The sequence below is a fragment of the Pan paniscus genome, chromosome 3 (genome assembly GCF_029289425.2).
Source record: "Pan paniscus chromosome 3, NHGRI_mPanPan1-v2.0_pri, whole genome shotgun sequence".
In the NCBI taxonomy this organism is placed as follows: domain Eukaryota; kingdom Metazoa; phylum Chordata; class Mammalia; order Primates; family Hominidae; genus Pan; species Pan paniscus.
Genome location: NC_073252.2, coordinates 170,699,654 through 170,717,015, shown reverse-complemented (window position 1 = coordinate 170,717,015; position 17,362 = coordinate 170,699,654). Strand labels below are relative to the sequence as shown.

General features: G+C 39.8%; 1 protein-coding gene across 3 annotated transcripts in view; it reads right to left on the bottom strand.

The window, feature by feature from the left end:
- Positions 1–17,362, bottom strand: part of GALNTL6 (polypeptide N-acetylgalactosaminyltransferase like 6) — a 1,235,992-nt gene that overhangs the window by 85,308 nt on the left and 1,133,322 nt on the right. For all 3 annotated transcript variants that reach the window (XM_034959428.2, XM_063603996.1, XM_003823503.6), the window contains one exon: positions 4,414–4,635. In XM_034959428.2, coding sequence (XP_034815319.1) covers positions 4,414–4,635 — 222 coding nt within the window. The remainder of the gene's footprint in view (positions 1–4,413; positions 4,636–17,362) is intronic.

The window sequence follows — 17,362 nt, the reverse complement described above, 5'->3', positions numbered from 1 at the left end:
ACTTGGACTGTGCCCCAAAAAACTTGTCATCCCTACTATCTTCTGTCTAGTCGTACTCCTATTCACTGTTCTCAACTGCCGGTTTTCACTGCTTCTCCAAGCCATCACAGCTGATATCTCCTGGTGCTATCCCCAAACCGCCACTCTTGACTCCCTCTTAAAGTAAATAAATAATCTTTGCTGGCAGGGCTATGCTGAATCTCCTTAGGCACTCTCTAATTAGATGTCCTAGGTCTTCCCAATCTTAGTCCTTTAATACCTGTTTTTCTCCTTGTCTTATTCCATTTAGTTTTTCAGTTCATACAAAACCATATCCAGGCCATCACCAATAATTCTATATGACAAATGTTTCTTCTAACAACCCCACAATATCACCCCTTACCACAAAATCTTCCTTCAGCTTAATCTCTCCCCCTCTAGGTTCCCACACCACCCCTAATCCTGCTCGAAGCAGCCCTGAGAAACATCGCACATTATCTCTCCATAGCAACCCCCAAAAATTTTGCCGCCCCACCACTTCAACACTATTTTGTTTTATTTTTCTTATTAATATAAGAAGATAGGAATGTCAGGCCTCTGAGCCAAAGCTAAGCCATCATATTCCCTGTGACCTGCACGTACACATCCAGATGGCTGGTTCCTGCCTTAACTTGATGACATTCCACCACAAAAGAAGTGAAAATGGCCTGTTCCTGCCTTAACTGATGACATTACCTTGTGAAATTCATTTTCCTGGCTCATCCTGGCTCAAAAGCTCCCCCACTGAGCACCTTGTGACCCCCACCTGTGCCAGCCAGAGAACAACCCCCCCTTTGACTGTAATTTTCCTTTACCTACCCAAATCCTATAAAACGGCCCCACCCCTATCTCCCTTCTTTTCGGACTCAGCCCACTTGCACTCAGGTGAAAGAAACAGCCTTGTTGCTCACACAAAGCCTGTTTGGTGGTCTCTTCACAGGGACGCGAGTGAAAGTAAATATAAAATGTTAACATTAGAAGAAGCTGGGTGAAGGGTATATGTGAACTTCCTGTACTATCTTTGCAATATTTCTGTAAATTTAAAATTATTCCAAAATAAAAAGCTTATTTTAAGAAATCCTCTGAAAGGCAAAAGAAATTGCATGTGTCAACATTTTGAAAGTCTTTTTTTTTGGTCAGAGATTAAGTTGCTCAACACATATATTCTGCACTTTTAATACTTTTTTATCCTTTTTTTTTTCTTTTTATTTTGAGACAGTCTCACTCTGTCACCCAGGCTGGAGTGCAGTGGCACCTCCCGGGTTCAAGCGATTCTCCTACCTCAGCCTCCTGAGTAGCTGGGATTACAGGCACATGCCACCATGCCCAGCTAATTTTTGTATTTTTAGTAGAGATAGGGTTTCACCATGTTGGCTAGGCTGGTCTCGAACTCCTGACCTCAGGTGATCCACCCACCTCTGCCTCCCAAAGTGCTGGGATTACAGGCGTGAGCCACCATGCCCAGCCTAGCCACTCTTAAAAATATTATTACCCACCTAGAGTTAGAAAATAATCTTTTTTCATTATTTCATTTTGATTAAGCTGCGTTTCAAATCCTTCACTCGCCTCCTGCATTAAATGTACATGTTTCACTTATACTGTCAGAGATCTACTCTGCCTGAGAATTAGATACTTTTTAAAACTAGTATTTAACAGTGCAAACCCTTGTCTTTTATTGATTTCCTTTCTTCTTGCCTTCCTCCCATCCTCTATGTCTTCATTCTTGCTATGCATCACATCTTCACCGAACAAATACAACTGAATGCAACTGGCCCATAAACTATGTCCCCATTTTCTTCTTTCCTAAACCTAAATATGACCTTTATTTGTTTACTGTTCTGAGGCTTTGGGGAAAGAAATTCGCCATTGTGTTAAAAAAGAAAAAAAAAAATCTGTTGCCGGGTGTGGTGGCTCATGCTTGCGATTCCAGCACTTGGGGAGGCTGAGGCGAGACGAATAATTGAGGCCAGGAGTTCAAGATCAGCACGGGCAACATATTGAGACCTTGTCTCTACAAAAAATTTAAAAAATTAGCTGGGACTGGTGGTGTGAATGTGTAGTCTGGGCTACTCAGAAGGCTGAGGTGGGAGGATCACTTGAGTCCAAGAGTTTGAGGCTGCAGTGAGCCATGATCATGCCACTGCACTCCAGCCTGTGTGACAGAGCAAATCCTTGTCTTGGGAAAAATAAAAAATCTGATCTTCTCAACGTCTGATTGTTTAAGCCAGAAATAATGAATGCAAATGTCTCCAGGGATAAGGCAAGTGTTGTAAAAGTATGAGGCAATCTAGGGTAATAGATATAAACACCCTGGCATCGCCTACTTGGGCTTAAGATGGTTCTGATTTTGATTATTCCTGGAAGGTTGTACCTTTCCTAGAAACTGAGTGGATGATTTGAGTCTATTTAGAAAAGGTGCTATATAAATTCAGGTTATGGTTTAATCAGGTACTGTGGGAAAAATGTGACCAGTTGCAGTTTGCAGAACATAGTAACTGGTAGGAAGAAAAATTCACATTTCCACATAAGGCAGAAAAAAGATTGATGAGATTTTAGCCCTGTAGTGAATCACACAATGATACTGTGGGATCTTCAAGTGTATTTCTTAGTCACTAGGCAGGACAGCATTTGAATCATCATAGAAAGATGACAAACAGAACCTTATATATAAAAAACAAACAAACAAACAAACAAAACTGTAGAAGGAACTCACTTCCCATGCCTTCCAACACGTTAGGATTAAGAAAATTCTTTTCAAATTTCCACTGCTGTGAATTGAGTCTGTGGTAGACAGTTAAATTAATATAAGCAGGCTAATATTACTAATATTCTAGGGATGTTTTAATAAAATGTTTAAGATGCAAAGGATGAGACCAAATTACTAACTTGAATTAAGCAGACAATGTCAGGATGACATACACATGCAAAAACCATGAGGAGATGGAGGGTGTAGTGGCAGGATTGACTCTTTCCTTCATCCTGGGTGTCCCAGGTATGAAGAGTGACCCTCTGAACACAGCAAGCAGTGCACCTGTGACTTGCTGAACACGTCTTCTACAGGGATCTGGAACAGCTTACCCAGGAACACTGCCTGAGTCCTCTGGCCTCTCCTACCATGCCCTGGGGTAGCCTTTTCTCAGAGCTCTGCAGCCACAGACACTATCTAGGCAATGGCATCTTCTTTCAGAGACTACAAAACCAAGGACACTGATGATACTCCTCCACAATGCGAGACAATCAACTCTTGGTTTCTGAAAGGCTGGAGAAGTGGGACGGTGTGAACATCTAGCCTTCATGCATTTCCCCCGATATCCTCTGTTAAGAGCAGGTTGAATTGCTAGGATAAATCCACCCTATCCAATTTTAGTCCTGCTTTAGCACACTCTATTCTACGGAGAAAGGCTATAGCAACAGTATTGAATGGAACCGAACCCAGTGCAATAGTCTTTTCTATGCCAAAAGATAGATATTTTAAATTTGGGACCTGGGGCTATTCAGCTTTTTCCATTCTATTTCCACTGAATAGAAGTGTTCAGAGGTGGAAAGGTTGGTGCTTATTTAAAGAATCAATGTGGCTGCCTGTGTCACAGTTCTGTATATTATGGAAATGCATTTCTTCATGATTCTGCATAGCATAGCCTGGAGGGGAAAATAGCCAGGCCCCTCATTGCCTTGTACTTGCATATACCAATAGCAGCAAGGCTGTGCACCAGGACAGAGGGTTTTTATCACATATATCAGGTGCCCATATTTACGCACTTATATGACAGATATATCAATTCTCTACAAACGCCGATGGTGATTTCCCTAATCTCAAATAAAAATATTTTCTAGGTGTATTTTAAAAATTTATGGCCAGGCATAGTGGCTCATGCCTGTAATCCCAACACTTTGGGAGGCCAAGGCAGGAGGATCACCTGAGGTCAGGAGTTTGAGACTAGCCTGGCCAAAATGGCAAAACCCCGTCTCTACTAAAAATACAAAAATTAGCTGAGTGTCGTGGTGTGCACCTATAATTCCAGCTACTCAGGAGGCTGGGGTAGGAGAATCGTTTGAACCTGGGAAGTGGAGGTTGCAGTGAGCCGAGATCACGCCATTGCATTCCAGCCTGGAAGACAGAGCGAGACTCCATCTCAAAAAAAAAAAAAAAAAAAAAAATATCATCTGGGGAATCAACAGTGGTCACTAATTCTGGGTTAGGCTATCAACTCTGAAGCTAAATCTAGTAATTGCTAAAAAGAGGTTGAACATTCATGTATTTGAGATGATTTGAATGAATGCTACTTGGCTGCAGGGTAAAAGTGAAGGTTTTAGCAGTCCCTCCCACCACCTGAGGCTATGGGGGAGGCACACAGTCTCGTAGGTAGGCGCAGGTTTCAGGCAACCTTTCCTCACCTCCCCCCAGGCAGCAGGCGGGGGCTCCACTGGAGGGTAGTATTTAGGCACGTCCCAGGCCACAGCAGCCATGAACCATTTGAAGTCCTTGCACTTGAGCTGCTTGCGCAGCTCCTTCTGGGCAGAGATGTCCCCCGTGGAGAGATGCCTGTACTCCGGCCGCCGCTGGTAAATGTACTCGGCAAATTCATCCATCCAGGTCTCAGCTACCCGCTTCAGGTTCTGTGCAGCAGGGAAAAAAAAAAGTCATTTATTGGTTTATTCATTCAAAAGGTGTTTTTCGTTGCACCAGAAATTGAAAAAAGGAAAGGAAAAGATAGCGGCAACCTCAGGCAGCCCTGGTTGGTGGTTTATGAACAATGAGAGTTTTAGTAACAGCAAGGGGTATGATATAATTAGCCTGTGGCTTCGCACACATTTCTACTTCTGGCATGGGGTTCAATTGCCAATTTGGTAGTTAATTTATCAGAGCCAGTAAAGATTCAGCTCACTATTACATCAGCTTTCTCATTCCCTCTGTTATTTCATGATTATACATTTTTTATTTTTTACATACAACTAAAGGTGTTGAAACTGGAGAGAATGAAATTCCTCTCAGGCATTAAATTGCTTAAAGCATTTCCAGAAACAAGAATCTTGGAAAGAATGAAGACAAACAAGCTATTATTCTTTTCCCCCAACTTTAGAGACATCACCGAGCATTTGTACATTTAAAACTGTGTGTTCTGATGTTCTATGTGTGCAACACATATATCAGTCAGAAATTAGTACTTTACTGCATGATGAAGTGGGGCTAAAGGAAGCACCAAGTAGCCAGTCTTTTCCACAGATGTGTCCCTGGGGTGAAGGAAGCAGAAGGTTGGTGGTGGGGAATAAGCATGGATCTTAGGTGTAGGAGAGTGTTTGGATTCAGTGTAGGAAGCTCAGCCCTTTTGTCAGCTTTGGAATTGAGCAAGTTACTCATCCATGCTGGATATCAGATTCCTCACCTGAAAATGGCAACAGTAGTACATACCTGCATCACGGGGGTGGCTGTAGGATTAAGTAAGGCAACACCCGTAAAGCACTTAGAATAAGTCTTTGGCACGTAATAGGTACCACAAATAGTAGAGCTATTATTAGCAGTAAAAAGGGTGCAGGATTGGAAATTGGAGAGCCTGCGTGTTGGGCTGGCCACACATTAATGGAACTGTTCTGTGGCCTTTAGGAAAGGCATTAGCTGAGATGAGATGCTCTCTGATGTGCCTTTAAGCTCTATGGTGCCAAACAGTAGAGAGAACAGCTGCATTTGTGAAGAAGATACCAGTTTTGATGACTCCAGCTTAAATGTGCTGCAGTACATTTTCATAGGCTGGTGTCCCTTAGTCTCTACTTCTTGTGTCCTGTTCAAATTCTTTCAAGTGCCCAGTTGGTGTGAGCATTGACCCACTCCTGTTTCTCACTTGCACTTAGAAGATAAAATGACTGCAATGGCCAGGAACTTTAATGAGAACCAGACATAGGTGACTAAAGTAAAAGCTAGTGATATTTAGGAAAAGTGCTTTATCTTGAAAATGACTACAAAATCCTAATTCAGGCCTGGAACTATGCCTAGAGGTCTGCTGGATTTGGAGACACCATCATTGGTACCTCATTCCTAATGAGACTACATTTTCTTACTCTGCTCCATCCACTCCGTGTGTTCAGTGTCTCCCAGCGGGCCTCTCCTGTCTGACCTTGTCTCTGCTCTTCATTCTCTGTGCACTCCTTGGGTGCTTTTGATGGACGGTGGGCACCAAGAAGGGCTCTGTTAACCCAGTAAGATGCAGAAAAGAGACAGAGCCACAAAGAAAGCTCTGATTTCTCAGTTCCCTCTGTGTTCCTTTCTTTCTAAGGTGCCTGGGTGCATAGATAGGAAGATAGGCTAATGACCTTGAGAGTGTGAGAATTGTTCCCTGAGATCATTACTTGCCATTGCTGTGCACCCTACCATCCCATCAGCATTGCCTGGCCCATAACACTTTCTACTCCTTGGACTCCAGTTTGCCTTAGCAGACAGATGATCAGAGTCAACATGGTTTTGTAATATTCTAGCCCTTGCCACCAATTCGGAATTGCCTGATTCATTTGGGGACCAGAAAGGAAACAGATGATGTCTTGAGAGTCCTGCTGTGGGATGGCACTGTACTACATACATAAAACCTCAGCGTGAGTCTGTAATATCATCTTACTATTTTCATTTCATTTTGACAAACATTCTGTATGAAATGCATTCTATTTTACTTGTCCTCAGGCCACATTTTCTTTTCTTTTCTTTCTTTCTTTTTTCTTTTTCTTTTCTTTCTTTCTTTTTTTTTTTTTTTTTTTGAGACAGAGTCTCACTCTGTTGCCCAGGCTGGAGTGCAGTGGTGCGATCTTGGCTGACTGCAACCTCTGCCTCCCGGCTTTAAGTGATTCTCCTGCCTCAGCCTCCCACGTAGCTGGGACTATAGGCGTGTGCTACCATGCCTGGCTAATTTTTTGTATTTTTAGTAGAGATGGGGTTTCACTGTGTTAGCCAGGATGGTCTTGATCTCCTGATCTCATGATCCACCTGCCTTGGCCTCCCAAAGTGCTGGGATTACAGCTGTGAGCCAGCGCACCCCGCCAGGCCAAATTTTTTAATGAGGATTAGAATAAAAAAAAAGATTAGTGATAATATTGAAACTTTATATTCAAAATTGATTTTAGGCTGTGGTTACCATCTTTTCCCCTAAACTGCAATATTAAATAAAGTGGAAATACTTAATTTTCATCAATTTACACCTCTGTGATAAGTGAAAATGAATACAGTTGGGGAATAGCAAAAAGCAGAAGCAAATGACCCAGTAATAATGAGAAAGTGACTTTCTTAAGAAAAAATATACCTTTAAAATTCTGGTAGCTTGCAGAAAAGATCTGTCCCTCAGGACTCTGTTTTGACTTGGATAAGTAAGCACTTTCAGACCGTAAGTGCCATGAAGTTAGGGATAGATCTATTTTTGCCTTAAAAGACCTAGCATCTTGTGTGGTTCCCGAAACATGTGTGTGCTCATCTGGGCATGCTAATCATTGAATTAATGAAAGACCATATGATGAAATGAATGTGAACAAATTCATAGTGTGCGTATGTATCTATTGATAAAAGCACTGAAATGGGAACAATTAAAAACAAGTGCTGTTGCTAAATGGTAAATTGTTGCTTTGGGTTTTTGAAATAGATATGACAATTATTGCAAAACTCATAGAGGAACTAACTAATTCCGGTGCAGTCAATGGGAAATGGCTCAGAGAATCATGATAAATGCTAACCAGAATAGGCAATATCAATAAGTAAAAGAGGCAGAAGTCAGCATGTTGGAAAGCTGTCACCAAGGGTCAAGTAGGCTTTAGTATACTTAACTAGGGAACTAACCAGGTAGCTCTGCATCATCGTGTCCTTTTCAAGTTGAAACACACTAGGTGTGTTGATTTCCCAAACACTCCAAAATGGCCAGGTGCCGTGGCTCATGCTGTAATCCCAGCACTTTGGGAGGCTGAGGCAGGTGGATCACCTAAGATCAGGTGTTTGAGACCAGGCCTGGCCAACATGGTGAAACCCCATCTCTATTTTTATGTAAAAATACAAAAAAAAAAATTAGCCAGGCTGGTGGCAGGTGCCTGTAATCCCAGCTACTTGGGAGGCTGAGGCAGGAGAATCACTTGAACCCGAGAGGTGGAGGTTGCAGTGAGCCGAGATCACACCACTGCACTCCAGCCTGGGCAAAAAAAGCAAAACTCTGTCTCAAAGAAAAACAGAACAGCAACAACAACAGCAAAAAGAAAAATCAAACCAAAAAAGCCCCCCTCAAAAAAAACCACTCCAAAGCAAGCAGTTGGATCATGGACATATTCCAAGGATCATGTCAAATCATCGATTCCTTTTCTGTAGTTTTACAAGAGATGGTAAAACAGAAACAACATAATAATTGCAAAGATGGCAATAACAAGTTTCCCTCTAGCTATAAGTGTTACATAAACATTTAAACATAAGTAAAACATCCTGACCATTCTCTAATGTCCCCATTGGCTCATTAGACATTTTGGATTATAGATGCCTGTTCTCTGGAATTTACTATCAGGAGAAACTTTCTAAAGTGTCAATTATTATATTCAAGGAATAGCCCTCACTCCTCAACTAACCAGGTGGCTGGCCAAATAAAATCTTTCTGAGGTCACTATTCTGGAAATAATAAAACATTGTGTTAGTTTGTCACTGGAATCATAAATCAGTACTTAGTTTTGGGGAAAACATTGGTACCACAGCTGAGAAATATTGCAAACAGTTGCAAAAAGAGAGTTTCATTGGTCTTTTATAGACTGTACAATAAATTGACCCACTGCAGGAAACAGGACAATCATATACTCATTGGAGTTCATTAGGGTATTTATATAGGAGCACGCATACCACACATTCACATACACAGAGATAGTGGAGTAGGAGCAAAGCAATGTTTCTCACTTGAACACTTACGGCTGTGTAAACATGTGCAGAATCATGAAATGGAAACATTCCAATAACAGCTCGTGCCAGAGATGGTAAAAGAGAAAATAAATCAATCTGAGTAGTCCTATCTTTCTCTGAGATTGAATGGACATTGGTGGACCTGCTAAGATGTCCAAAAAAAAAAAAAAGTTATCAAGGGGAAAGAAAGAGTCAAGCATGAATGCTGGGAGATCTATACATGTAATCATTTACTCTTGAACTATCAGATGTTGCATCTCTAGAGGTTGCCTTATATACAGAGCCAAGTGTTAGCTGGAATTCTTGTTTTTTGAGGTTTAAATAAAAATACTTTTACCTCAAATTGCATGTCCCTGTCCTCCTGAAGATTTCTGTGGATTCCCAGGGGTGTTCACACATTTATCCTTCACTTCAGTTTTCTGTTTGTGATCCCTCTCTCCTCCTGGCATCTTGCCCCCAGCTTCCTGTCTACCTTCTGTCCTGCAGAGACTTGAATGTGGTGGGGTGCACAGGTATTTTCCCTCATCTCTCAAATGTCTCTCGGTGCATCAACTGGGCATAACTTTTACTGAAGATTTTCAGGCAGTAGCAGAGACTTAGATAACAAAACAGCATAGATGATAATGTAAGATGAAGTATTTGACCCCTTGGATTCTTTTCCCTTGGCTGCTAAAGGGAATTTCTCCCTGGCTAAAATTTCTTCCTTCTGTCTTTTAGCTTCCTGCCATGGTTCTGCCCAACTCAAAAATCTCTCTCTTACTTCTCTTTTGTGGGGCTGCACCAGAATGTTACAATTTCTTCTCCCTTTTCGTGCCTGGCAATTCATCTTTCTCATTGTTTGTCCTTGCTTATCCTGGGCAAACCATGTTGGCTGCTTTTCCATAACCAAAATGGATTGCTGAACAGGATAATTCTCCAAAAAGAAACAACTGGCCCTTGGATAACACCCCACCTCCAATTTTTTGTTAGATACAGATTGCCCACTGTTTCAGACATTCCAAAATAGGTCCCTAATGGTTATCTTGAATTTTATTCCCCTACATGCAACCTCTGCTTATGTAAACTGCTCTGTTCATCATCTCTGAAAAAATGCAACTACTCCCTGCACTTGTCTGTTTGTACAGGTTCTCCTGACTCAATGTCCTCTCCTATTTGTCTGATCCTACCCACTCTTTAAAACGCTTTTCTTTTTCCTTTCAGTTAGACTTGCCAGATAAAATATGTGGCACATTGTTAAAATTGAATTTCAGATAACAGTAAATAACTTGTGTATTAGTCCATTTCACATTGCTGATAAAGACATATCCAAGACTGGGTAACTTATAAAGAAAAAGGGGTTAATAGACTCATAGTTCCATGTGGCTGGGGAGGCCTCACAATCATGGTGGAAGGTGAAAGGCATGTTTTACATGGCGGCGGCAAGAGACAATCAGAGTGCCAAGTGAAAGGGGTTTCCCCTTATAAAACCATCAGATCTCGTGAGACTTAATTACTACCATGGGAACAGTATGGAGGAAACCTCTTCCATGATTCAATTATCTCCTGCTGGGTCCCTCCCACAACACGTGGGAATTTTGGGAGCTACAAATCAAGATGAGATTTTTGTGGGGACACAGCCAAACCATAACAATTTGTAAATATAATTAATACTTGTATTATTAATGTTATATAGGACATATTTGTACTAAATTATTTGTCATTTATCTGAAATTCAAATTAGTGAGGCATGCTGTATTTTTACTTGCTAAATAATGACAATCCTACTCCTGTTGTATATAATTTGCATATAACATGTGCTCTATGAATGTTTTTTAATTCATTGAGTGACCATCTATGCAGATTCTGGCATGTCTTGTTATTGCCAATACATAAAGAATGTTTTGCTTTTGTGGAAATTATTCCAGAGGAGTTTCAAGCAGTTCTCTGCAGAGAAGTCTGCCATAACACACAGCTGATACAATATAAACACACAATCCCACTGATTTTTGTTTTCTAAGAGGTGGGATCCTGCTGGCCCTCTATCTGTGAAGCAAAGAGGGAAGCAGTCACAGAATTTGAGGAAACAGCAGGACTAATTGGTAGCTAGAGGTGAGGCTCAGCATGGCCAGAATGAACTGTTTAGGGCTTAATGCTAACCTCAGTGTGAAAATAAGTAGGTGAAGCCTTTCTGTTTCTGTACATCTGAGTTGGCTTTCATCTAGGCCCCAAGTTTAGTGTGGACAAGGGAAATTGAGAGGACCCAAACCCATTCAGGGTTTGGGTTTGGATCCAAGAGGTTTTCATATGCTAGGGATGTACCCAGTATGGGAGACATGTAAGAGACTGATAAAGATGGCTACTGGAGCTGAGGAATATATTTACTTTTTGCTGTAGAAAGCCAATGAAGGATTCTTCTATTTTAAAAATCTACAGACCTTCATCTTCTTGAATGATAAATGAAATAGAAACTGTTGTTTGGAGTATCTTCTATGTACAAGATGTTAACAGTATTTAGAAACTGTTGTTTGGAGCATCTTCTGTGTACAAGATGTTAACAGTATTCTCTATTTTTATGTCACCTGTCTGTGGTTCTTTGTGTATCACATATGTTCCTCTATTCAACCCAAACTGGTATTAATCTCTCTTTTCTGTGTTGCTCAAATATTTGTCAACACATTCAGCCTTTCATTAGAGGACTTTAGAATTCTAGTCTTGTTTTCTTTGTGCTATCCAACACTAAATCTTTCCTTAATTCTAATACACATCAGGTCTTTGAATTGATATTTTACCAGGAACATTAAATGACATTTCTAGCTCAGTTTATAAGAACATATTTCCAGCTTGACTGATCACTGTTGGTGTACCGCATGAGGAAAATAGATAGTTCAATTTTTCCTGCTGGCTTGTGAAACTGCATAAATCTATCCACTAATTATTATTATTTTTACCAGCAACATTTTAGATCTTACTGCTAGACTATTCAATCCCTGTTCAGTTTCTCAGTGTATTATTTGGGAGTCAACTGTATTTGTATTATTTGGGCCATCTTACCTCAGTAGAGTGTTTCTATTTCTTTGTGCAAGGTGTGATTATTACATGTGTCCTGGCAAGATCCCGCTTCACAAATTGTGCTTGTGTCAATATTAAGCTATTGTATTATGGTGGATTGTGTTATAGTGAATCCTCTTTCTTCACACACACACACACATGCTTTTTCCCCAAAACTAGTGATAACTAGTAAAGCCAGTCCCACACAGAAACAGTTTCTAATTTGTCACAGTCACTCCTACAGCAAGGAGGTGTATCCATATCCCATGATTTTAAATTTCTGCTTTTATTTGAATGTATTTCTTGTCTCCTCTTTGATGCTTAAGAGTGCTTTTGTGGCTCAGTAGTCCCACCCCACAGCCCTTTTATCATTGATAATATGATAATGTCATCATGGGTACAGCTCAAAAGAGATTGTCTTTAAGGCAGCCCCAACCTCACTACAATTATTCAGCCTAGCTCTACTTTTCTCTGATCTGAGCACTTCTTTGAAGTCAGTGGGAAACTTTCAGCATAAGGAGAGGAGGCTAATCTAGTCCTACAAAGGGAGCTTCTCTGACAGGCAATTTCCTTTTCCTTCTTCCCCAAGGCTGTGTGAGCTGTTTGTAGGTGGTTATCTTCTTTGGGCTGTCATGAACAAGGGTTAGCTTTCTCTTTGATTTTATATCTCTATTGTATTTTTGCCCAAATATTTTGGATATCTATGGTGGTGTTTATGATGGCATTTAATGTAGCCTTTAGATATAAGACAAACAAACAAACAAAAACCCCAAATGAGCTAACAATGTTTCTTAAAAAATGCTGGTAAGCCTAATTTTAAAATCAGCTTTATCGAGGAATAGTTGATATACAAGAAACTGCTCATATTTAAAGTGAATAGTTTGGTATATGTTGACATATGTATATACTATATTAGTGGAATCGTCAACACTATCAAGATAAGGAACATGTCCATCACCTGCAAAGGTTTCTTTATGCCTCTTTGAAATCCCTTTCCCGATCTCCTTTCTGTGGCATTTCTATGTCCCCAGACAACCACTGATGTACTTTTTTTCACTATAGTTTAATTTGTATTTTTTAGAATTTTATATAAATAGAATCATACAGTATGTGCTCTTTTTGTCTGGCTGCTTTCACTTAGTATAAGTATTTTGATCTTTATCCATGTAGCTGCAGCTGCATGTATTCATTCTTATAGTATTCTTTTTTTTTCTTTTTTTTTTTTTTTTTTGAGATGGAATTTTGCTCTTTTTGCCCAGGCTGGAGTGCAATGGTGTGATCTTGGCTCACTGCAACCTCCACCTCCTGGGATCAAGTGATTCTCCTGCCTCAGCCTCCCAAGTAGCTGGGATTACAGGCGCATGCCACCATGCCTGGCTAATTTCGTATTTTTTTTAGTAGAGACGGGGTTTCACCATGTTGGTCAGGCAGGTCTTGAACTCCTGACCTCAGGTGATCCTCCTGTCTCAGCCTCCCAAAGTGCTGGGATTATAGGCATGAGCCACCGTGCCCAGCCCATTCTTATTGTATTCTATCACATGAAAAAACTACAATTTGTTTCTCCATTTACCTGTTGATGAACACTTGGGTTGTTTCCAGTTTGGGGCTATTACAAATAAAGCTGTATGAACAGTCTTGTACAAGTCTTTTATGGACATTTGCCTTCATTTCTCCTGGATAAAAATCTTGAAGTGGAATGGCTAGGTTGTACTCTAGGTATGTGTCTAACTTTTAAAAAAATCTGAATTGTTTTCCAAAGTGGTTGTACCATTTTACATTCCCATTAGCATTGTATGAGATTTCCAGTTACTCCAACATGTGGTGTGGTCAGTCTTTTTAATTTTGGCCATTATAAAAGCATGCAGTAGCATCTCATTGTGGTTTTAATTTATATTTTCCTAATGACTAAGGATGTTAATCATTTTTTCATGTCCTTATTTGCCACCTGAGTATCTTCTTTGGTAAAATGTCTTTCAAATCATTTACCCATTTTAAAAATTGGGCCGTTTTACTTATTATTAAAATTTGAGAATTCTTTATGTATTATGGATACAAACCTTTGGCCAGAAATGTGATTTGCAAATATCTCTTTTCAGTCCTTGTCTTTTTATTCTCTTAACAGTGCCTTTGAAAAATAGGTGGTTTTAATTTCAATGAAGTTCAATTTGTCAATTTTTTTCTATGGTGTCATACCTAAGAAATTTTTGCTTAATCTCAAAAAATTTTTCTTCTTTGTTTTTGTATTCTAGAAATGTTATAATTGTATCCTTTACATTTAAAGTCTATGATTGATTTTGTATTAATTTTTGTATATGGTGCAAGATACAGATTGATGTTTATTTACTTCTCTGGATATGAACATCTAATTGTTCTAGCATCAATTGTTGAAAAAATAATGTTTTCTCCAATGTATACCTTTATACCTTTATGTAAATCAACTGACTATTTGAAGAATCCATTTCTGGGCTCTCTCTTCTCTTCCAGAAATAGATTCTTGCATATATCAATCAGGTTGTGTGTTTGTTGTTGCTAAGTTGTAGGAGTTCTTTCTATATTCTGGATATTAAGCACTTATCAGATGTATGATTTGCATTTTTTTCTCTCATTCTGTGAGCTGGATTTTCATTCTGTGAACAGTGTCCTTTGGTGTACAAGCTTGCCTAATTTTTGAGCTTCAAATGTGCCACCTGAGGTAATCATGTCCCTGAAGATAAAATTAGTCTGAATGTTGCTGATGAAAGACTATTAAGCAGAAACAACTGTATTCATTACCTATTGATAAATAACACCCTATCTCACACCTGAGCGGCTTAAAACAATAAAAAACATTTTTTATCCTTCACAGTTTCTGTGGGTCAGGAACTTGGGAATAAAATAGGCTGTACAATCCGGATCAGATTTCTCATGAGTTCCAGTCAGATTTTGGCTGAGGTGGCAGTAATCTTAAGCCTTTGACAGGGCTGGAAGATCTTTTTCCAAGGTGACTCACTCAGTGTCTGTCAAATTGGTGCTTGCTATGAGTGCTGAGTAGGAGGACTTGGCTTGCTTTCTGTGACATGGGCCATTCTACAGGGCTGCTTGAGTATCCTCATGACTTGGTGCTGGCTTCTCCCAAAGCAAGTCATCCAAGAGAACAAGGAGAAAGCTGTAATGCCTGTTATGCCCCACCCTTGGAAGTAAAAAAAAAAAAAAAAAGGATAATAGGACTAAAGTGAAAGTATGGTTGCCAATTTTCATGTATCCCTTAAGACTGTACTTGTTTGTTTTGGCTGGGTGTGAGGGTCAGAGTATGCCGGAATAATTTTACGTGATTGATTTTTTGAAACCCTGGAAAAGTGGAGATAATCAGAAGCTGGAACTGTTGAAGAGAGACCACAGAAACACAGGTCATTTGTGTCCAAGTGAGTATGTATGGCCCACAGGTAGGAGACAGTCATCTTGACTGAGTCTACTGAGGACCCAGAGAAGTTCTGGCACTTTAATGACTGAAGTCTTGGTTCCTCCAGACTCAGCATTGTGAGCTAGTGGTTGATGCTTCTGTGAGTGGTGGTGGAGGTGTGCCTTCACCTACAGCTTCATGGGCAGGAAACAGAGGCAAGTGAAAGCAGAAACAAAAGAAGCAAATCCGGGGCGGTGCAGCATGGGTATGCTTCTGACAAGTGGGTGCACAAGCATATGTGATGGAGGCTTTTGGGGATGTCTACAGATGGTTGGGGAGCAATCTGAATGGTGTTCTTCCTGGTAATCAAGCCAATGGTGCCTCATGTCATCACAACTTAGGTATAAAATGAAGTACGACCTTATTTCTAGATGATTATCATTAATCCATTTGATATTTTTTAAAAATCACAACCAGCATTTTCTAATCATCACCCAAAGAGATTATCAAGAGTTTGGTTCCCTCACAAGAACATCCACAGCAAGCATTCAAACAAACTGTGGTTGAACTAAAAGGTGCTATAGCATTTATTCCAATTATTATTAATAGACCTTGTTTTATTTCCCAGACTTTCAAACAGGCAGAAAATAAAATCCCCATGTTTCTAAATGCCCATGACAGGGGTCTTAGATTGCAAATTATATCTGTCCAAGTTGTAAGTAATCTGCAAAATTTTATTTCTAGAAACTGTTTTCAGAATTAGAACACCCAGAAGCATCCATACACCACAAAGCTGCCATTTTGTTTTTGACCATTTCTCAGTTTACAAAATAGCAACTAGAACTGCTTTCTGTATCTCAACTGGCACTAAAATGGAGATACACTTGGGCTGGAATTGCAGTTGGAAATGGAATTCTTGGCATGAACTAATAAACCATCAGAAACATGGAGGATTGGAATGGGAATGAAATTGCAGAGGCCCCAAGCACAGTGGTACTGTGCATTCACACATCTCATGGGAAGAAGTTAATTCCATGAAATGAATCCCTACCATCCAGGTGCTCCCATGGCTTAGATGTGGGATTGGGGTCCTGGAAGACAGTTATTAAATGGCCAGCCCTACTCATCTTTGCAAGAGTTGCACTTTTGGTTATTGAGATTATGGCATGCTAAAATATTTGAGTTTGCTTAAATTTCAGCAGCTTAATTTTGTAGCAGCAGGGACCTTCTTTGTCTGAGCCAGCATTCTCCTTTATGAGGCTCTAGTGGAATTGTGAATACAGGGAAATGGTCAGTTCTAATGGGGATAATGATAAAAATGCAATTAAAATTCTCTCTAGTCCACAAACTGGTCTCACCATGTAGTTTGTTTCTCAAGTGCTTTGAAAAAAGAAAGTTATATAAATGCTCAATAACCGCCTGAAATGCCAAGGTCTCCAGGTAGGAGAGTGAATAACCAAAACAAACTGGAAAATATCCCATAGGAAGTAGAAGATAAATCCCATTTTAATTTCATTAAGAATGACAAAGTGAAAGTAATGATTAATCATGATAGCTTGTTATTATGCAATTATCTGGGATCACTATTCAGATATTCTATTTACATTATAAAATATCCCAATAGGCATAAACAAAAGCTAACATAAAATCTTGGTCCTCATGTGATAGCTCAAGAAATGCTTAATATTGTCCCCATAGCTTGGGGACTACATGACTCAATTACAAACTCTCTTTTGCACAATGGAAAGCATCAGATAATTGAATCACAAGTCATAACTGAGCTGAATATTGGGAAAGCACCATGGAATATTTGAAAAATTTAAATTAAGCAAAATTCCTTAATGTTGGGAAGAATATAACATCTGTCCTTTTGAGGAAAAAATATTTAGAGTAAATAAGTTGGAAGAAACTAAATTTAAAAAATAGTTTTGAGGCTGTACATGGTGGCTTATGCCTATAATCCCACAACTTTGGGAGGTTGAGGCTGGAGGATTGCTTGAGGCCTCCTGGAGTTTGAGACCAGCCTTAGCAACATAGTGAGA